Here is a 22,860-nt window from a genome sequence, read left to right as displayed (position 1 = left end):
GGCCACTGGGCTCTGCGGTGGGGTCTCCCTGGTGGGCCCTGAGACCTCCCTTCTACCCAGAAGGAGACACTCTGGGGGCCCTGGTGGGGACCCTGGTCAGTAGGGACATGGCACCAAGTGGTTCTTATCAGCAGAAATCTGTATCTTGTTCAGGCCCAGCAACAAAGAACGGACCATAAAGAAGGCTGAACGCTCGAATTGATGCTTTCGAACTGTGGTGCTGGAGAAGACTCTTGAGAATCTCTTGGAGAGCAAGGAGATCAAACTAGCCCATCCCAAAGGAGATCAACGCTGAATGTTCATTGGAAGGACTGATGCTGAAGCTGAAACTCTAATACTTCAGCCACCTGATGCGAAGAGCTGACTCACTGGAAAAGACCCTGATGCTGGGAAAGATTGAAGGCAGGAAGAGAGGGGGACGACAGAGGATGAGATGGTTGGATGGCATCACTGACTCAATGGACATGAGTTTGAGCAAATTCCGGAAGATAGCAAAGGACAGGAAAGCCGGGTGTGCTGCAATCCATGGGGTCGCAAAAAGTCAGACGTGACTGAGTGACTGAACAACAACAAAGTAACAGAACTCAAGGGGCCTCTGGGACGCAAAGTGGGAAGGGATGGCCGCCAGTGATCCGGATACCCGAGAACTCTTCCAGGAGGCCTGGGCCACAGCTCAGAAAAGAAGGTCAATCTGAACATTAGTACATTTTTGTCCAAAAAATGTTACAGAACTTAGGGGCAAAATGCCTTCAAAATGTTATTCTACACATTTTTGAGAAGTAAGAGAAAGAATAGAAGCTGAACTGACTGTGCGGAAAGAAGAGGCTGGTTCCCAAAGATTCAGTGATGAGATTCTCCCAGGAAGCTTCCAAAGTCAGTGACAGTTCCCCCAGACCTGAGAAATGACAGCTCTCTCTTTCCCTGTCTGTGCTCCTTGATGATGCAGATGAAACATCTGACTTCCAAAAACTCAAAGGTAATTAAAATATATAAGACAGACTTTCTGCACACGTTGTGCAGAAAGAGATTAAATTCCATGTTAGGCTTTCTGATGGCCTTAGAAGTATGCAAGGAAAGAGACAAGCACTGAAACCAAGGTTTCAGATTCAAACTGACAGAGAAGAGACCAGGAAGCAGGAGACAGAGACAGGTGTTACCCCGTGGTCTGAGGCTGCTGTCCGCTCTGAGAAGCTGCGGACCTTCTCCAGGGAAAAAGCTATGTGTGTGTGCATGAACAAGAGCGCCACCTCCACATGGAATTCCAGAAGTTTCTCTGAAGTCTTAAAATCATGGACACCTCATTGACACCAAAGTCAAGAGATGAAGGCCTTATCTTGATGACCATTTGTTGAAAATGTTATATAGAAGTCAAATAACTGAATAGCCTGTGACTGGTGAATTCTGGCTCTGATTCAAAGGAAGGAGGTGTTGCTATCTTTCTGTGTTTCTCCCTTCCTTTCGTTGTCTGTCCTCCCAGCAGAGAGGAGCTGTATGAAAAGTGATCTCAGCATCAAATGGGTGGAGCCACATGAACAGCTGGCCAATCCCCTTACATTCCTCGGGTGCCTCGTCCACGACCCGTGCATGACGCATCCTTGACGGATCTCACGCTCCGGGCTCCGTCGGTAATGCTCGAGCCAGACGTGCCTAGGGGCTGTTGCTGCTGCTAGTTTACTGCTGAGAAGACAGCGGCTCAGAGACGATGCGCCGCAGAAACAGGAGAGCCCCATCTCTTAGCCTTCATCCAGATGGTTTCCCCACAGGTCTGGTCAGCATAGCCGTCCTCCCATGCATAGGCAGGTCCTCGGGGCAGAGCCTCGCTGGACGGTCTCTTGAAAGCTCATCACTGAGAACAGTACAGCTAATGGATGGGCGTGGAGATAAATGCTCGAGAAAGAATCCGGTAAATTCTCACTGATCAAAACTTGAAAATGCCGCAACTCGAGCCATCCAGTTACGAGGACATCAGGGAGCGCTTTTTGAGAGGCAACGGAACAACAGCTCTGATGGGTACATCACAGCGGCGGAGTGGACCGTCCTCACCCGCCTACTCAACATTTATGTTAAAAAGCAATCTCCTCTTCTCCTTTACATCTTATTCTATGCCTGAATGGTGTAATGCTTATAAATACCCAGAAACTGAAGGCCGCTATTGGTGTTCTGCCCAGTCTGAGTCATTTGATCAAAGAAGAAAACATCATCAATGGGAAATACGAGGTAAAATTGCTCCTGGTCCTTAGTATGTGATTCTAACACACACACACACACACAAGTAACTTAGAGTGTTTCTTTATATTCTTGGTACACACACACACACACACACACAAAGTAACTTAAATGAGTGTTTCTTTATACTCTTGGTATATACACACACACACACACACAAGTAAATTAAATGAGTGTTTCTTTATACTCTTGGTACACACACACACACACACACTTATTTAAGTATATACTTGGGCTTCCCTGGTGGCTCAGATGGTAAAGAATCTGCCTGCAGTGAAGGAGACACAGGTTCAATCCCTGAATTGGAAAGATCCCCTGGAGTAGGAAATGGCAACCCACTCCAGTATTCTTGCCTAGAGAATTCCATGGACAGAGGAGCCTGGTGGGCTACAGTCCAAGGGGTTGCTGAAAGTTGGACACAACTGAGCAACTTTCACAAGTATATACTTAAATACTTGTACTTATTTAAGCTAATAAGTATTTATTTATTAGCACCTTTTTTTTTTTGTCAGAAAATTTCACAGGCCCTAGGAGCAAAATGAGTTCAGAATTTATTCTGCACACTTTTGAGAAGAAATAAAAAGAACAGAAGTGCAACTGACAGTTGGGGAAAGAAGAGACGGATTCCCAAATATTCAGTGACGGCATTCTGACCTCAACTTATTGCTGGTTTGAAGAAGAAATGTAATTTTACTGGCCTTATCTCCTCATCTGTTCTCAGGTTAATACAAAGACACGGCAGGTGGAACCCAACTGTCTCTAAGTCACATTTGGAACAAATCTAATGTTGGCTGACATATTGCCATGTTACCCTTTTACGAACGTAATGATGGTGGTCACAGACAGACAAGACATCGCGTGGCATTTCCGAGTCAGTTTCGGGTCCTTTTGGGAGGGGTCTGTGAAGGAAAGAATGGAACAGTCCTGGCCGAGCCTTCAGGGCTTCGTAGGTAGGAGGAGATCCCCAAGCAAACAAAGCCTGGGTGCCAACGCAAGTCCACCGCCTGGGCTGGGTGCCCGCCCCGCCCAGCACTGTACCTGTACAGATGAAACTGGAGAGGCCCCCGTAGATGACTTCGTCATTGTCGGGCAATATGAACGGACACCGAGTCTGAACCTCCAAACAGTATTGCTTGCAAGGGATCGTCTTTCTGCAGTTCAGCTGCGCAACTTCAAAGTACTGGGAACACAGCCAGGCTTTGTAGACAATCTGAAACAGAGAAGAATCAGAAATAGGGTGGGATGACAACAGTTCTGACCAACGGAGGACACGCTGTCCTGGGAGAAGCATGCTGGGGCTTCGAGTGGCTCCTGAGAAGACGCGCACTTGGAGAAAGCCTATGACACAAGGCCAGCTGCAGACAATGTCTTGGCAGCAGCGAAACGCTGTTTACGGAGCCCTTCGGAGGACTCGACAGGTGACGGGCTGTTGGTGCACGTGCTAAGTCACTGCAGTCGTGTCCGACTCTTTGCGGCCCCCCAGGCTCCTCTTTCCATGGGATTCTCCAGGCAAGAGTACTGGAGTGGGTTGCCCTGCCCTCCTCCCAGGGATCTTCCCCACTCAGGGATCCTACCCACATCTCTTGCGTCTCCTGCATTGGCAGGCAGGTTCTTTACCACTAGGGCCATGTGGGAAGCCCCAACTCAAGTGAAAATCTGTGAAGTTGAGCAGGACCTGAAGTTTTAAAAATCCAGTGATAGACAAGAAAGGAAACAATTGTGTGGATCCACTGGGGTTATTTACTGCAGGTGTGAGGTGCTGGGCCCTGTAGCTGTTCAGTCGCTCGGTCGTGTCCGACTCTTTGAGACCCCAAGGACTGCAGCACGCCAGGCCTCCCTGTCCCTCACCAACTCCCTGGAGTTTGCCCAAGTCTGTGTCCATTGCATCAGTGATTCCATTTCTTTTACATGGGGACATTTTTTTTTTAATATAAAAGGACAAAAAAATGCTTTGTTTTGTTTGTAAGAAGGTGATGCTTTTTTGAACTGTGGTGTTGGAGAAGACTCAAGAATCCCTTGGACGGCAAGGAGATCCAACTGGTCCACCCTAAAGGAAATCAACCCTGAATATTCATTGGAAGGACTGATGCTGAAGCTGAAACGCCAATACTTTGGCAACCTGATGCAAAGAACTGACTCATTGGAAAAGACCCTGATGCTGGGAAAGATTGAGGGCAGGAGGAGAAGGGGATGACAGAGGATGAGATGGTTGGATGGCATCACTGACTCAGTGGACATGAGTTTGAGGAAACTCTTGGACAGGTGATGGACAGGGAGGCCTGCTGTGCTGCAGTCCGTGAGGTCACAAAGAGTGGGGTCGATTGACTGAACTGAACTGAACTGATGCTTTTTTGTTTAAAAGGGCCAGAACCCTGCAGACGCCAGCTATTCCCACCATAGACACGAGGTGGCGCTGAGTCCCCGGCAACGAGGATGCCCTGGTTTGAGCTTGAACCCCAGGGCCCTGGGCGGACAGTGGTGGGCCTTGACATTCATGTCTCACATCGGAGACACTAAGGATCTCTCCGTCCGAAAACCCGGAAACACCCAGCCTAAATCAGATAGCTTACATTCGTGCCGTGGTGAGGAGGAGGAGTTAGGACCGCTCATCAGATCCTGGACCTTCAGCCTCTGTGATCGGCATGAATGTTTGATGAATATTTGCTTAACTTAGTGACATGTGAAAGGGCTATGATCTCATCTAACCCTCTGTCGTTGATAGGTATTTCGGAAAACAAATGTTGAAAAACAAAAACAGGCTTTTCTGTATCAGGGAACAAACTGAACCTGCTGCTGCTGCTGCTAAATCACTTCAGTCACGTCCGACTCCTAGGTCTCAATAAAACGATGACAAAGTATCCCACCGTACCCACGGCTGTGACTCAGGTATTTCCCTGATGCTTGGTTCTATTCTTCTGTTTTCAGGGTTAATACTATTCAGGTAAGATTTTGCTGCCTATGTCCTACCTGGAAAAGTGGGTGGTTTGCAGTTAAATGTACACTGATGATAAACACCAGACAATAATAGCAAGAATAATAGGAATTGCGTCCCACAGTCTGGTCTAAGCAGCTGACATACGTTTTCCCCCCCATGTAATTCTCAGCACATGCATTAGCACAGGGATAATAATCAACAGTACAAATAAGTGGACAACCCAGAATCCAAACAGAATCTAGGTAACTCTTGCCAATATCTGTAAGGAGGATTCTTGTGTCAGGAAAAGGAGAGAGAAATAAATGGCTCTGAGACACTTTCCAATGCTGCCCTTTAAGAATTTTTTGAGGGGTGGGCGTTGAGAAAGTTAGGTGTTTTCTGGTGGCACAAAACCAGAAACCAGGGAGATCCAATCAGGCAATCCTAAAGGAAATCAGCCCTGAATATTCATTGGAAGGACTGATGCTGAAGCTGAAGCTCCAGTACTTTGTCCACCTGATGCAAAGAGCTGACTCATTTGAAAAGACCCTGATGCTGGGAAAGATTGAAGGCAGGAGGAGAAGGGAATGACAGAGGATGAGATGGTTGGATGGCATCACTGATTCAATGGACATGAGTTTTGAGTAAACTCCCGAAGTTGGTGATGGACAGGGAGGTCTGGTGTGCTGCAGCCCTTGGGGTCGCAAAAAGTCGGACAGGACTTAGTGACTAACAACAGAGGGATTTTCAGACAGAAGCCCATGATGAAACATGAATACACTTGTCTTCCTTTGTAAGAACACCATAGTATATAAGGAAGGCCAGAACTCTTTTTTGTAACGGCTTAGCCTTCTCCTACAGTGACATACGGGATCATCGCTTTTCTAGGTGTCACTGAATAGTATAAATGGCTCTGTGATGCTAAAGAATAATTTGGGGAAGGAACAAAAAGAGAGTTAAGGTCTCCTGGTGATAAACGGACGGTTAAACTACCTTTAACCCCCTTCTCCTGGAGGGTTTGCACTTCCTCTCTCCCGGGAAGCAGTTTCGTTGCTAGGTAACTATGCTCCAGGACAGCCCTCCCCCACCCCACTGCATGCTCCCCGCCTTGGAAATCATGGCTGAGTGTACCACTTGGCCTGACAGCGCCCGGCCTGCAGGCATCAGGAAACATGCTCCAGTTACAGTCCCGACAAGGAACAGACAAACTAGACTAGACTGCCAGAGGGGTCCGCGTAAGAAGGACATTTTCACTTAAACAGTTGCATACCAGTTTTCTCTTTTTCCTCCCAGAGCATTTTCTCATTTGTTATTTTCCCCTATGAAACCCTTGAGACAGTTTTGGGAAATAGTCTACAAATAAAGAACCCGATTATAGAGAGATTATCGTAGGAACTGCCTGGAGTTCAGGCCAGCACTCCCTTCCTGGGCCCCCGGGCAGCTGGGACGCTTCTGAGAAGTGGAAAGTGAGGATGAGAAGGCAGGGGCCGGGTTTCTGGAGCCCCCGAGGGGAGGAGGGCAGTTCAAGGGGGAAAGGTCCTACGGAACGCCCAGCTGAGCCTCTCATTTTAAAGTGAGAAGGGGGGCTGGGAAAGATCCCAGTTGACGGCAACCCCCAATCCCTGCCCTCCCAGGCGGTGTTCTAACAACTCAGCACAGTGTTGGAGGAGAGATCCACTGATCCAGTTGTAACCTGTTTTTTTTTTTTTTCGGCAAGTCACTCCATCCCAGACTCGCACTTTCTTATCTTCCCTTGAAACTCTGTGCTGTGGGCTGTAGCGAGCACCCCTGGCCCCGCTCCCACCTCTGGCTGATCGCTGGGTCTTCCCTGCACCAGGTTACTGGGGCCTATTGGATGGTGCGAGGCGAGGAGGGGACCCCAGGGGACTGTGGTCCACTTGACTCTTAGATGAATTTACTTATTACTTTTTTAAAGATGATTCTTAGTTCTCATAAAAAGTTCTGGCTGTAACTGGCAGGAGGCAGGAACACGGTTGAGAGGAAATCCCTGGAGACGGACCGAGTCCAGAGGCGTCTGTTTCCCGATGGTGGGACGTGAGGTTAAGCCTCGGGACTCTGGTAGGGGGCGCTTTACGTGGGTAGCGGGAGGAGCCAGAAACAGCCACCATTCTTTTCACTACAACTTGTATCATGGTTTTCAGCCTCGTCCTTGCACGTGACGTCAGCACACACTAGGTCCTGATTCTGGGAGGTCCCATGACCTGGGCTTATCTCCTGGAGAGCCTGTCACAAAACACCCAAGACTTGTATTTTTTCCCCATGGGGCTTAGAGTTTCATTTAAGTATACTTGTCTCCATCCTCTGAAATCTATATCCACGTTTTAGAGCAAGGAACCAATTTATATTGCAAATACATGTTAGCAGGCCGAAAAAAATAATGCCGGTCACAATTTTTCATTATGAAGAAAAATGTCAGGTACGGAAAGGGGTCGCCATTCTCACCTTAGAGGACAGCTTCTTTCTCTCCCCTTTCCCGTGAGTGTTACTAAGGGCTGGCTCTTTTTCCACGGGTAGCCTGTGTTGATGCATTTTATGAGCTCCTTTGCTGTCAGCTCTCATGCGTGTGTGGCCTGTGTTTTGAGCCTGTGGGGTGGGTGCGGGGGGAAATAATTGGTTATGCAAGCATAGTCTGCCGCGGTGACGGCCTCCGGCTAATGCACTTTGATGCGCCAGGCATGTTGTTACAATTCTAAGTGGAGGAGAAAGTCAGAATACATCTTCACATTCATATGTCTGAATGTCTTTCGTCTAAATCTGTGTCAGTGTCTGGCTAAAGCACAGGCTGCACCCAGAGACTGGAAAGACTGCCGTGCTTTAAGAGGAAAACAAAAAAACAAACCCTGCCTGCAGGTTGAGCCAAGTCCCCCTCCTCCGAGGATGCTCAGAGATGGGCAGCCTAAGGAGACAGGCTCCTTGATCCGCCGGAGATTCAGAGTGTCAGAGAGCACACCTCGTCCTGCTGTGTCTTGGCTCCATCTCTGAAATAAAATGCAAATGCCTTCCTGTTTTCTCTCGGTGACCCACTTTGCAGATCTTGTTATGACACTTGATCTAATCCCCTGAACTTCAGAATGACGGCCCTAGCTTCCGGGCGCTGCCCTAGGTTTGCAAGCCCAGAGCCCTGGGCGCAGTCCCTTCAGGGGAGGGCATGGGTGAGGGATGAAAAGGCAGGCCCGGCCTGGTCCGTCTGCCCGTCAGGGGTGGTACCTGGAGGTCCACAGACCCTCGATGGGCAATGATAACAAGAGGAGAATCCACTCTGGGAGCTTCCTGGACTAGAGGATGCACCCAACCGGTGATGATCTCGGTGACGAAGGAAACCAGAGAAGGATCGGCAGTGTGTCCATGGTCTGGGGGACACAGGGCCAGCTGGCTGCTGCTTTCCCTCCTTCCACCATCAATAGACGCCCGCGCTGTCTGAGACAATGCCGTCCCGGCCACATCTTATCTCCTCCCCTCATCTCACTACGTTTTGGTGTCAGCCCGAACCACCGTCCGGAGAGTTGCTCTTTCTAAGCAATCTGGCCTCTGTGATGACAAACCCAGCTGCTAAAATGGGCTGTTTTCTTATTTGCCCTCTTGACAGCAGTGATTGACACTGATTAAGAAACTATTTCTTGAAATGCCGGCCCCCTAATTACGAGAATCCTATCCATCCTGGGCTTCTTCCTGCTCCGCCAGTCAGTATGGCATCGGTTGTTTCGCTGTAACTGTCGTTTCCCCGAGTCGGTGCGCCCTGGGCTTCTGTTCTAAACTTTCTAATGCACGGTCTTTCAGGTAAATCGCCCACTCTCAGGACTCAGCTGTGGTCTTTAAAACAGGGAAGCCTAAATCTGTATTTCCAGGGCACCCCTTTCTCCTCTCTCTCTCATCTGCTCTGTCTACAAGCTGCGTTCTCTGTGTCTCTGGGTCCACGCTCTTTAGCATCTTAGCTTCTGCAAGTCCAGAATGGAATCCAGCATCTGCTCTTCAGAGAGAAACGAGACGTGAGAAATCGGGGGTCACCTAGTGCCGCTTCTGCTCTCTCCCACAGCCGCTTTACCCAGGCTCTTTGGCCCAGGGCCTGTGAGCCTGCTTCCTGAGTACCAAGTCTGCCAACCTCTGGATTTCGGCTGGCACTGTTGTTTCAGCCACTCCCCTGCTCGCCTAGCAATGCCGCATCCACGGACGTGCCTCTATGCTTCAGTCATACACGCCCCTACATGCTGGCCACCACCCGGCAGTTGGGGTGACCACTGTGAAATCCATCTGCTGGCATCAGCACTCCACTTTACATCACCCGGGGCCTCTCCACGGCACTCGGGGGAGTTCAAACTCCCTAATTGCACTCAGAGCTTTGCGACCTTGCCCAGCTGAGCGCTCCAGTCTCAGATCCTCCCCTGGCCCACAGTGGCCGTGGAGGGTGATGCACAGGGTCAGTGATGCACCTCATCCCCTGAGACCTTGCACCCTACTCCCCTGTCCACCCCGTGCACACAGCCCTTGGCCTGGGCGGTTCCTACCCATCCCGTGTGATTTTCGTATGTAAACCTTCCTGCCCCCAGTCTTAAGCCCACCCCTCTGAAGCTCCTGGAACGTTCTCTTCCTGTGGACTCACGCTGAAGGTGAAACCCTGTCTGTCTGCCTCCCTTTCTCGGCTCCCATGATGGGACCTTGTGCACACTTTTATCTTCTTGGTGCCCTGGGTGTACCTGGGAGAAAATGACCATCCATAGAGTTCTTATTGGAAATTCACACCATGGCCTTCAGGTATGCAGAGTGTGTGTGTGTGTGTTTATTCGCTCAGTTATGTCTGACTCTGTGACCGTGTGGACTGTAGCCTGCCAGACTCCTCTGTCCATAGGATTCTCCAGGCAAGAATACTGGAGTGGGTTGCCATTCCCTTCAACATCGGATCTTCCCGACCCAGGGACTGAACCTGGGTCTCCTGAATTGCAGGCGGATTCTTTACTGTCTGAGCCTCCAAGGAAACCTCCAGGTGTCCACTGTACTCTCTGGCTATTTGGTTCGTGTGAGCCAGTCCGCTTGACTCTGAGATCCTGCAGAGAACGGACTCAAACTGTGAACTCTGATGTGCTTCCAAGATATTGAGTCCTATGGATCCCTTTAGAGGTATCAGCAAACTCTCTTATGGGAGGACAAATAAAGCCTATAGAAATGAAAAGTGAAAAGCCTACTTCCTGAAATGAATCTCTCTTTCCCAGCGGATACCGTGGTTTGGGTGCTGAGAAACACATGGGGTGGGGTGTAGGCAGAGAAGGATTTCTGCATAAAGGAGGCAGGAGGTGGTCCAATGAGCAGGACTCAGGGAGGCCTGCAGAGCCCCGAGGGAGGGATTTGCTCTGAACCTATCATTTGAGATGGACGAGCTGCTCTGGCCGGGGTTACAGCAAGAAGTGTCCAGAAGTCAGATTACACTAGCCCATCCCTTTCCAAAACAGTTCTATGGCACCTCTAAAATGAACATTCATAATGGTAGAAGTGGGAGAAGTGAAAGCTCATGTTAGTGACCAGGCTGTCAGGAGCCTTGCCGTGGGCATCGGAGGGGAAGGTCAGGCAGCAAGAACCCAGTGATGAGCGCCGGGAGCACGAGGCCAGGGAGTATTCAGAAAAACACCTGATCCTGGAGTGGCTGAACCATCACACCAGCACTTTCTGCTTTATCCGGCTGGGAAAACCAAGAGCGTATTTAGTGTCTCTTCAGGGACGGCTGAGAATTGCCAAAATGTCAGGCAAGGCTTTCCCTTTCTTTATGGACAGCTCTAACATTGCAGCTGCATTCGCGGTGATGGACTCCTTGAATGAAGGTGCCTCGTCATTTTACACGGCACAAAGGGGGCCTCGAAACCCTGGGTCTTGGACTGCAGATGGAGCTTTAAAGATGATGCATGTGGTGTAACTTTGGAAAAATTCAGGCGTGAAGTGAACAAGAGGACACAGAGAGTATGCTCAGCATTTTAATACACTGTGGGTCCAAGATAGTAAACGAGTCTATTGAAAAATAAACAAAAAGGAAAGAAGTCCTTTAATGGAAACCACCTCTGCGTGTCGGCCACGGGTGGACATAACAGCCGCTTTCTCAACAGCCTTTTCGAGGGGCAGGAAAGGAAGGGGACAAATAACAGCTTGTTCTGCAGGCTGTCAGCCAGTCAACACCTTGAAAACGTGGTGGTATTATGTCCCATGGTCCTCTAGACATACCCTGCGTTTAACGAGGTCTTTATTAACTCCCATCAAAGTGCCAGTGATCCCATTAGAATTTACAGCTTTAAAAAGACAGCTAGGAAACACTTCGACATAAATTCAGTCTGGAGTCCCAAAGTTAAGTGAATTGAGAATGTTGAAATGGATTAAAAATTTGGGAATACAACTTTTTGAAGAAGGAAATGGAAGTAAGTCTGCAGATAAATCTGAAACTAGCTTTAAGCATGGTAAGGATAATGCATTCATCAAGGAAACGGGAGTTAGTACAATAGATTCTCCTTATTTTATAGGAGTTGCATACAAATTCATGGAGCAGTTGATTAATAAATGAATGTTGTAACCCAGAATCTAGAGCATGTCTATAAAATATCAGTGCATTCAGTAGAACTATTATAGGTAACCAATACACTAACTAAAAAATGCACATGTATTCTTTTTTTCACAAAACTAAATAGAATGGGATACACTATAACTCCTTCACTTAATGAAAACACATAATAAAGGTCTAAAAGAGAATCAAGGCATAATTTTATCATAGACCCCAAAGTAAAATACAGAAAACTTGCAGTAATAAAGTAAAATGAGTTATCTAACAATCTGATCATTTTACATAGCCTTGGACTATAATACTAGTGTATAAAATGCCTGGGGTAAACATCTAAGTTTTCTACTTCTTTGCAGTATTGTCAAGACATTTCTGATGAATAATACATGGTAACAAATCCTTTATGATATCAGAGGAGTGTGCTATGCTGTGCTAAGTTGCTTCAGTCGTGTCCAACTCTTTGAGACTCCATGGACTGTGCCCGCCAGGCTCCTCTGTCCATGGGATTCTCCAGGCAAGAATACTGGAGTGGGTTGCCATTTCCTTCTCCAGAGGATCTTCCCAACTCAGGGACTGAACTCACGTCTCTTCCATCTGCGGCATTGGCAGGTGAGTTCTTTACCATCAGAGCCACCTGGGAAGCCCATTAGAGCCACAGGGGTTGTCGATTAAAACAATAATAATGTCTTTGCCCCTTGGTTGAATGGACGCTTCGTTCTTTATTTTTCCCATGGGTGAGAAGCAGCACTTCCGGTCCTTTGTCATCAAGTCCAAGCTCAACAGCGCTCATTGTGGTTCTCTGCTTTATTCTGGCAGGTCCTGTTCTGAGGACCAAGAACAGGAGAGATGACAGCTCCTTATGGAGATGACGATGCCCACGCCAGAGCCCTGAGCAGGGTTCCCTGTGCTACACAGGTGTGCGTTAGTTACCTATTTCATGCACAGTATCGACAGTGTACATGCTGGGAGGCTGCAGCTGACACAGGAGCTGACTGGTTGCTTCCAGCCTGGGCTTCAAAGGTATCATTCGATCTGTCCGTTAATCCACATCTATTTATTGAGAGTCACCTATCGGCCTGGCTGTAGGGAATTCCCACCAAGGGTGGAGGGTGGCTTGAAAGCTTTGTGATGAGACATTTTCCCTGGCACCAAGCATAGTATTGTTAAAGAAAACCAGGCAAGACATGGTGGACCGTGTGCTACCAGGAGGTGCTTTGGTTTGGAGAAAGCAGCGATGAGTGGTGTCTGATCCTCAGCCTTTCCCGGTGGGAGGTCTTGCCTCCATGTTGGCTGCTGACTGATCAGGGCAGAGGGTTGTTGAAGGCTGGATCGGCTGCAGCAATGTCTTAAAAGAAGACAATCAATGCCACATTGATTGACCCTTCTCTCCACAAACGATCTCTGTGTACCAGGCAATGCTATTTGGTAGCATTTCACCCACAGCAGAACTTCTTTTAAAACTGGAGCCAAACCTCGCAGACCCTGCCACTGCTTTATCAACTAAGCTGATGCAAGATTTTAAGTCTTCTGTTGTCGTTTCAACAGTCTTCACAGCACTGTCACCAGGAGCAGTTTCTGCATCATGAAGCCACTTTCTTTGCTCACCCATGAGAAGTAGCTACTCATCCTTTCAAGTCTGATCATGAGGTTGTAACAATTCAGCGGTGTCTTCAGGCTCCACTTCTAATCCCAGTTCTCTTGCTGTTTCTACCACATCTGCAGTGACTTCCCCCACTGACGTCTTGAACCCCTCAAAGTCATTCATGAGGGTTGGAATCAATTTCTTCCAAACTTCTGTTAATGTTGATAGTTGCATTTTCCCCATGAATCACGACATATTCTTAATGATACCTAGAGAGGTGAGTCCTTTCCAGAAGTTTTTCCATTGACTTTGCCCAGATCTATTAGCGGAATCACCATCTAGGTCAGCAATAGCCTTACAAAATGAATTTCTTAAATAATGGGACTTAAAAGTTGAAGTTCCTCCTTGATTCACAGGCAGAAGAATAGATGTTGTGTTAACAGGTATGAAAGCAACATGAATCTTGTTGTCCAGCCCCATCAGAGTTCTCCATTAGGTGCATTACGAATGAGTAGTAATATTTTGAAAGGAATATTTTTTTTCTGTGCATTGGGTCTCAAGAGTGGGTTTAAAATAGTAAACCATGTTGCCAGTAGATGTGCTGACATCCAGGCTTTTTCATTCATTAACAGAGCACAGGAAGAGTTCAGTTCAATTCAGTCACTCAGTCACGTCCAACTCTGCAATCCCGTGGACTGCAGCATGCCAGGCCTCCCTGTCCATCACCAACTCCTGGAGCTTGCTCAAAATCATGTCCATTAGGTCAGTGGTGCCATCCAACCATCTCATCCTCTGTCGTCCCCTTCTCCTCCTGCCTTCAATCTTTCCCAGCATCAGGGTCTTTTCCAATGAGTCAGTTCTTTGAATCAGGTGGCCAAAGTATTGGAGTTTCAGCTTCAGCATCAATCCTTCCAATAAATATTCAGGATTAATTTCCCTTAGGATGGACTGGTTGGATATCCTTGCAGTCCAAGGGACTCCCAAGAGTCTTCTCCAACACCACAGTTCAAAAGCATCAATTCTTCAGTGCTCAGCTTTCTTTATATAGTCCAACTCTCACATCCATATATGACTACTGGAAAAACCATAGTTTTGACTAGATGGACTTTGTTGGCAAAGTAATGTCTCTGCTTTTTAATATGCTGTCTAGATTGGTTGTAGCTTTTCTTCCAAGGAGCAAGCGTCTTTTAATTTCATGGCTGCAGTCACCATCTGCAGTGATTTTGGAGCCCCCAAAAAGTCTCTCCCCGTTTCCATTGTTTTTCCAGGAAGGGCAGTTCAGCATAATTCTTAAGGGTCATGGCATTTTCAAATGATAAATGAGTACTGGCTTCAATTCGAAGCCACCAGCTGCATTGGTCCCTGACAAGAGGGGCAGCCTGTCCTTTGAAGCAAGGCATTGACTTCTCCTCTCCAGCTATGGAAGTCCTAGATACCTATAGGTACCTTCCTACAGAAGGCTGTTTTGTCTACATTGAAAATCTGTTGTTTGGTGCAACCACCTTTATTAATACTCTGAGCAAGGTCTTCTGGAAATACTGCAGCTTCTACTTTAGCATTTTCTGCTTTATCTTGAACTTTTGTGTTATGGCCACCGCTTCTTTCCCTAAACATCATGAAGCAACACCTTCTGCAGCTCTCAGCTTTTCCTCTGCAGCTTCCTCTCTCTCTCTCAGCCTTTTACAGTTGAAAAGAGCTGGGGCCTTCCGGAAGAGGCTTTGGTTTATGGGAATGTTGCGGCCGGTCTGACCTCTCTAGACCACTAAATCTTTCTCCACATCAGCAGTAAGGCTGTTTCACATTCTTATCATTGGTGTTTTCACTGGAGAAGCATTTTTAATTTCCTTGGAGAACCTTCCATTTAACATCCACAGCCTGCCTAGCTGTTTGGCACAAGAGGCCTAGGATTCAGCCTGTCTCAGCTTTCGACATGCCTTCCTCACTAAGCTTAATTATTTCTAGCTTTTGATTTACAGTGAGAGATACGTGACTCTTCCTTTCATCTGAACACTTAGAAGCCATTCTAGGGTTATTAATTGGCCTAACTTCAACATTGCTGTGCTTCAAGTAAGACCTGAGGAGAGGGAGGGAGCCGGGGAATGGCCTGTCAGTGGCGCAGTCAGAATACGCGCAAACTCTGTCAGTTAATTTGGTCATCTTCTACGGCAGGGACTGTGGGTCCCTGAAACAGTTATGATGATAACCTCAACGGTCACTGATCATAGATCGCCGTAACGGGTATCATAGCAATGAAAACTTATTAGACTTACCAACATGTGACAGATGCTGTTGAAAAATGGTGCCAACTGACCTGAGAGACCAGGGTTGCCACAAACGTTCAATTCGTGAAAAACACTCAAAGGAAGCAAATGCCGTAAAACCGAGGTATGCCTGTGCTCAGCTCCTCACCTAGGTATCAAAGCCTTGCCTACGTCTGGTGAGCGCGCTTGTTCCAGTTTCATGAGGTGAAAATTACGATTCAGAGAATTTCATCAATGCCCAAGTCCCACGGGCAGAGAACACAGCCACGCCTGGCTGAGTTCAGGCCACCTTACTCTGCACTCCTGCCCTGAACAAAATGTGCCTGTTGTACCCCACAGACCTCCAGTGTAAAGAAAACACTAACTTCTGAGAGTTTCTGTAGGTTGTTCCTGGGTCTTCTGGGGATAGGCGTTGGAGATTTGAACATTTTTAATGCTTTGTACTTTGTTTCATCTCAAGAAGATACTTCAGCAACTGCTATGCATTTTCCTCTATAGTGAAAGATTTTCAGTACAGCGAAGCATCGCCATGTTTGTGATCTTATTAACACACACTCGTAACGCCAAGCTCTGGTGACATGAGTATGCCGTTGTTAATGAGAAAAGAGTCAGGATTACGTCTGCAAACAGTTGTGCTACATGCTCAGTCGTGTGCATCCCCTGCCTGTCACTAAAGCTAACAGCCACCACCAACCAAATCAGGAAGCTGCTTTTCCTAGTCCTGGCCCTCAATCCTGCTCTTTCTCTAGCTCCTTCTCTATGTCTCCTGTGAACATTTATTCGACTATTAAATTACATAGAATGGACACCAAAATTATTTATCTTTGAAACTGCACTTGATAAACATTTTCACTATGTCCATTTAAAATCTGAATATATTTCCCTTTCACAGATATTTATTTATAAAATGTTCCAGCACACACACAGACACAGAGACATATACACAGACATAGAGATATACACACAGACATGCGCATGGATACACACACACAGAAAACACACACATTTCTTTACAGTTGGCCAGATTTCATTATCTCCTCAAAGAAAAAACATCTCCCGCCTTTCCTTACAGTGGACTTAGAACTGAGCTATTCCTTACAAGTTAAAATAAAAACACCTGACTACTTTCCACAGCCATGCACCCTCCTTATGCTTTTTTCCTCTGGGTAGAATTATGACTCCAAGAGCCTTTAGAACATTTAGTTCCCTTCATGAAGGTTGTTTTCTTGAGAGTCAGTGAGTGGGGAGGAGGACGATTTACCGGAGTGAATGCCTTTGTTTAAACACACACCAAGGCCAAAGTAACTGACTGGAGGGGAGACATTGGGTGGGAAAGATCAGAAAGCAGTGCTATTTGTGTGATATCAAGTCCAGAAATCAGGAAATCCTGTCAAAATTATAGTTTGATTTTATTCCTTACAATTTAACATGTTCTTCATTGTTTAAAGTCAGTTTCAGCCAGAAAATGTATGCTGTTACAAGAGCGAAACAAAGCTAATTGCATATTTATTGGAATTTGTTAACATTTAGATGGAAATTGCTTCTGTTTGGTGAAAAATTATCCAATAACCTGCTCCTTTCACATAGTTCCCGTGTGAGAGGTCATTTATTCACTGTGGAACAAGGTGAGTAGCTGACAAAACATAAGGTCCCGATGGTTGAAATTCAAATCCAACCAGCTGAAAAAATGTAACACCAGTTTCCTGCTACAAATTTGAAGACATATAATGATGATTACAGCAAATTGGTGATTTCAGATCAGATAGAAACAGCATCTTATGAAAAACGAAGTTGATGAGCACCGACACTTACACAGCACTTGTTTGTGCTCGGTCACTCAGGTTTGCAACCCACTAAGGCTTCTCTGGTGGCTCAGATGGAAAACGTTTGCCTGCAATGGGGGAGACCTGGGTTCAATCCCTGGGTTGGGAAGATTCCCTGGAGAAGGAAATGGCAACCCACTCCAATACCCTTGCCTGGAAAAACCCATGGACAGAGGAGCCTGACAGGCTATAGTCCACAGTGTCGCAGAGTTGGGCACAACTGAGCGACTTCACTTTCACTTTTGCAACCCACTGGACTGTAGCCTGCTGAACTCCTCTGTCCATGGGATTCTCCAGGCAAGAATACTGGAGTGGGTTGCCACTTCCTTCTCCAGGGGATCTTCCTGACCCAGGGATCGAAGCCAGGTCTCCTGCAGCTCCTGTATTGCAGGCAGATTCTTTACTGCTGAGCCACGCATACACCAGAAGCTGTTGATAAAAGTATTACTTGATCCTCTCAAGAAACCCCCCAAAATAAATAACAGTATTCATCCTTTTTTTTTTTAAACAGAAGTGAAAAAATGAGGCCCAGAAAGCTAACTCCCCAACTGAAGTGAGCAAGCTAAGCCAAGGGGCCAGGACTTACACACAGGCTAGCTATTTTCAACTCTCATGCACCCAGCCACTTAGCTCTGAGACCTCTGTGATGACTGCTAGATATTCCATATTCTCAAAAGCATGTGGTCCATTCAATACTGTATATGTTGTATGTAAACATTCTTGTGTTACATCACCTCAGGATATTTCTTTTTGGCCAAATAAAAAGTGTAGATGGAGCAAGCCAACATACCATCAGAACAGGGTAGAAAATTCTCTGAGGTTGTGTATCATTCATCGTCAATGGTTCTCTTCCTGTTTGAGTCCAAGCTTCAGTCCCTCTCTATAAATCTCCCATTTTACAAACCACAGATGCCGTGTACTTCCACACAGACTGTCACTTGTATGTAATATTTTACCCCAATATTTCTTGTAGAAAAAGAGTGACCGTCTTTCCCTCTAGCAAGCAATGCAATTGCTCCCAAATCCTGCAGTTCTGACTGGCTGTGAATCAGGCTACACCTGCTTTTGCCTTAATTTCTCCTTAGAGGCAGGTAGTGTTGAGGCAGTCTGTCACAGACTAGAGTCTTCATTAGAGCTACACTTTATCTGATATTTGTAGAGGTGCTGGAGAAGATTCTTGAGCCCCTCAGACTGCAAGGAGATCCAACCAGTCCATCCTAAAGGAAATCAACCCTGAATATTCACTGGAAGGACTGATGCTGAAGCTGAAACTCCAATACTTTGGCCACCTGATGCGAAGAGCTAACTCACTGGAAAAGACCCTGATGCTGGGAAAGATCGAAGGCGGGAGAAGTGGGTGACAGAGGATGAGATGGTTGGATGGCATCACTGACTCAATGGACATGAGTTTGAGCAAACTCCAGCAGATAGTGAAGGACAGGGCAACCTGGTGTGCTGCCGTCCATGGGGTCACAAAGAATGGGACACAACTTAGAGACTGAACAACTCTATGTCTAGCACTGTGCCTTGATCTATGAAGAGTTACTGAATGGGTTAATTGTCGCAGCTAAAAATGTTCAAGACACAAGGTGTGTAAAAATCCTTCCAAGAAAGATGTTTGGTAAACACAATGCCTGCTGAGAACGTTTAAACATCATTATGAATGGATTTGGGCCTTCTGATCAAATAGTCTTGATGGCCACCCTAAGTTAAAATTTGAGCACGCTGTTTTTCTGAAATGTCTTCTCCATAACATCATTCAAGTTTGCATAGTACTGGTGATTTTCATGTCTTCATAGACAAGAGTGTAGGTATAAGTGAAACAATCAACATTCCCCCCACAGCCAATACATGCAAGACTTACATGATGAGATTGACAACAGAATGAAAAAGAATACCTAATGGAGAGATAAGAGCCCTTCAAGTGACAAGGATCTGAGAAAAGCTGTGAGCACTGTCACTTATTATTTGGATGGGTTGAAGAAGGGCATTTATTTGCACTTAGATTACTTATTCGAGTTTCAGTTAGTAATTCCAATTTCACAGGATTTTGGGAAGGATAAAAAGAACCATATGTATGTAAGGAAAAATAAAATACAATAAAATCTAATAAGATTTTGCTAATGTTATGTGTTGGCAAAGACAGCTGTTTCATAATGTAAGCTCTTTATGTATAACACACTGGCAGAAAGAATGGATCGCCTTTTTTTATTGAATATTAACTTGATCATTCCATCAACATCTACAAAGTATTATGTGATGGGCCTGGGCCAGATATATTGGTAAAAATGAGTGGTACCATTGTTTATCAACCTGTATCTTTTTGGTTAATTTGGCTAAACGGTTATATCAATGAAGATTAATCTCAAAGAAGGTTAATGGCAGCTACAATCTATTATTGAGCTTCCTAGGTGGCTCAGTGGTAAAAAACCCACCTGCCAGTGTAGGAGACACAGGGGAAGTGGGTTTGATCCCTGGGCCAGGAAGATCCCTTAGAATGGGAAATGGCAACCCCCTCCGTATTCTTGCCTGGGAAATCCCATGGACAGAGGAGCCTGGTGGGCTACCGTCAACGGGGTCTCAAAGAATCGGACAAAAAAAGAAAAAGAGTCGGACACAACTGAGCATGCACACACAACAAAGAACTATATGATGGGAAACAGTCATCTAAAATCAATACCAGTCATGATGGTGGGGACCGTGTGCTGCTGGAGAACGCCCTCTGTCCCTGGGGACAGGGAATTGTCATCCTCTTGGCCTGGTGATAGTGTGGGATCCTTTCTCTTGCTGGGGGACGCACAACACCAGCAGCATAATTGGGTACTCAAAGTCTGTTTGTATTTGGAAAGTGCTTTATGTAACTGTTATTATGCATCCAGGGAGGCCTTTAGCTCAGCTGCTAACCTTTGCATCGCACAGTTCAGGAGAGCAGGGCGAGGAGCCCACAGAGGCTTCGGAGTGCGTGAGAAAACTGGGGGAAGGCTTGTTTACCAGGGAAAGCAAAGCTTCCCCAGAAAAGGCAGCAGACTGGACCGGTGAACGTCTACAGTTTTATTCCTGGTGTTAAATCAATTCCCCTCGCTGCACCCCGACTCTGGGAGCAGAGATCATTAAGAACACATTCAAGTGCTTAATTAGGTTTTGAAGGAGGTTTCTCCATTAACATTAATTAAAGTCTCCCTGGGCTCCAGGAAGCTCATTTGCCAGGTAGGGGTTTCCCAGGGTCACTCATCTTCCTGTTGCTGCCTCAGCAAAACCATCTTTACTGCCTCAGATTCCAAACTGAGCTCCAAGTCCATGCAAGACGAAGGAAAAGCAAAGGAGCACGATTCCTCTTGGTGATGGGAGATTAGACTCGTTATAGGGAAGGCTTTCCTCTTATGATTTTGCTGTTGAGAAGGAAGCTACTGTTGGTTACCCTGAAAGAATGTGCTGTTGCTAAGTGTCTGGGGCTAAACTGTCTCAGAGAAATGTTAAAGTAAAAGTGAAAGTTGCTCAGTTGTGTCCAACTCTTTGAGACTCCATGGACTATACAGTGCATGGAATTCTGCAGGCCAGAATACTGGAGTGGGTAGTCTTTCCTTCTCCAGGGGATTTTCCCAACCCAGGGATTGAACCCAGGTCTCTCACATTGCAGGTGGGTTCTTACCAACTGAGCCAAAAGGGAAACCCAAGAAAACTGGAGTGGGTAGCCTCTCTCTTCTCCAGGGGATCTTCCTGGCCCAGGGATCAAACTGGGGTCTCCTGCCTTGCAGGTGGATTCTAGAAGCAGGCTTCTATTTCTATGGATAGAAAAAATTTTTCATGAGAGTGTTAATTTTATTAGGTTGAGCTCTAATCGAGCCAAATTTATTAGGTTGAGTCTGGTATTCAACTATTTTGATCTATAAAAATGGCAACTTCATATGGCTCTATCTAATAAACTAGAATGTTTAAATTTTATATGAAGAAGTACTCTACTGTAGCACCAAATCTCTCTTTCTCTCCTTCATCTCTGTTCTATATGCCCTTGAATTTCAAAAGCTTTTCTGTATCTATGCCTGTGGACTAGAAGCACAGAATAAGGTCAGCAACTTTATCTCTGGTTGCCTGTTGGGGTGAAAAAGACTTTCAGTCCTTTTTTGTGTGAATATATTGACATTCTTGTATTGACTTTCATAGGTCCATGTGTCTTCTCTTTGGGGTGTTATTTATTTATTTATTTTTGCCCTTCAGTGTGGAAGGAACAGTAAGATGAAGTAGGAAAATTACAAACTTTAAGATGATAAATATTTATTGCATGCCTAGTGGGTATTGAGAGAAATACAAAGGAGACACAAGGAAGAAAAATGAAAGGGCATTAGAAAAAGAGATAAGAATGGGGTGAAAGAGAAAGGTGCCAACCAGGCTGGGGAGCAGAGGAAAAGAACCGTTGAGGGCACCTTAATACTGAGACCCCGTGATGGCTGTGGGTAGTCCTATATTCAAGGGTCTGCAATTTACCAAGTGAAAGCTAAGTAGCATGTATTTTGAAATGGAAAATCAGCAAATGTAGTTTCTATAAAAATATTTGCCCAGGGCAGCATAAAGAGGGGATTACAAGAATGAATATGAGATCTAAGGCTGTCCATCCAATACAAAAAATCTTGCAATAACAATCTCCATATTCCTTTGGTTATTTGCATATTTTTGTCTGTGCTAGTCAACTGTCTTCTACCGTCTGAATGATCTTAAATGTTACATAGGTATAATTTGCTGGAAAATAGTGGTCCAGATTGTGGCTTTCTTAATTGTTCACATGATCAGTGTTTTTTTCCCTGCCGAGCTATGTATAACTGTGCATATTTGAAGTTGCATTAATTTTAGACTGGACAAAATTGCCTAGTCTAAAAGGGCATGGAAGAGATCCACATTAGAAAAAAAAAATCTATGCCCTACGTTTTTCACTTTGCTCCTCAGCATTGCTACAACCAACTGCATTTTGTTCTTATTTTGCTCTTTGAAGGCTTTTAGTATAATATACAAAAACAGTTTTGGAGCTGTGCAGAAACATTTCCCCCAAGAGACAGCTGTTAATTTTTGAAGTGATTTTGAGTACCAAAGCTGGTGTGTGCACTTAAAGTGTTAAAGTGTTAGTAGCTGAGTTGTACCTGACTCTTTGCAAGCCCATGGACTGTAGCTGGCCAGGCTCCTCTGTCCACGGGAAATCTCCAGGCAAGAATACTGGAGTGGATAGCCATTCCCTTTTCCAGGGGATCTTCCTGACCCAGGGATCGAACCCATGTTTCCTGCCTTATAGGTGGATTCTTTAATGTCTGAGCCATGCACTTAAAGAGCAACCCAAAATCATATGTTGTGGCATCAAGGTAGAGGGGAAGGAGAATGGAAAATACTAGGTGCTCTTCAAAAGTCTTTCACATTTTCAGCCTAACTGATGTCTACAGACAGTACCCCTGACAGCAGAGGAGTTTTGATGCTTTGTCACATGTGCAAGCAGTCAAACGTTTTTAAACAATTTTGTTTCA

At 46.0% G+C, this 22,860-nt stretch overlaps 1 protein-coding gene across 2 annotated transcripts in view; it reads right to left on the bottom strand.

Annotated features, from left to right (window-relative positions):
• The window catches only part of NALF1 (NALCN channel auxiliary factor 1), a 605,043-nt gene that overhangs the window by 26,973 nt on the left and 555,210 nt on the right, over positions 1 to 22,860 (bottom strand). For both annotated transcript variants that reach the window (XM_070380866.1, XM_070380867.1), the window contains exon 2: positions 3,265 to 3,436. In XM_070380866.1, coding sequence (XP_070236967.1) covers positions 3,265 to 3,436 — 172 coding nt within the window. The remainder of the gene's footprint in view (positions 1 to 3,264; positions 3,437 to 22,860) is intronic.

This window comes from Bos mutus, chromosome 12, assembly GCF_027580195.1.
Source record: "Bos mutus isolate GX-2022 chromosome 12, NWIPB_WYAK_1.1, whole genome shotgun sequence".
NCBI classification, from domain to species: domain Eukaryota; kingdom Metazoa; phylum Chordata; class Mammalia; order Artiodactyla; family Bovidae; genus Bos; species Bos mutus.
This window is presented reverse-complemented; position numbering and strand designations above follow the sequence as displayed.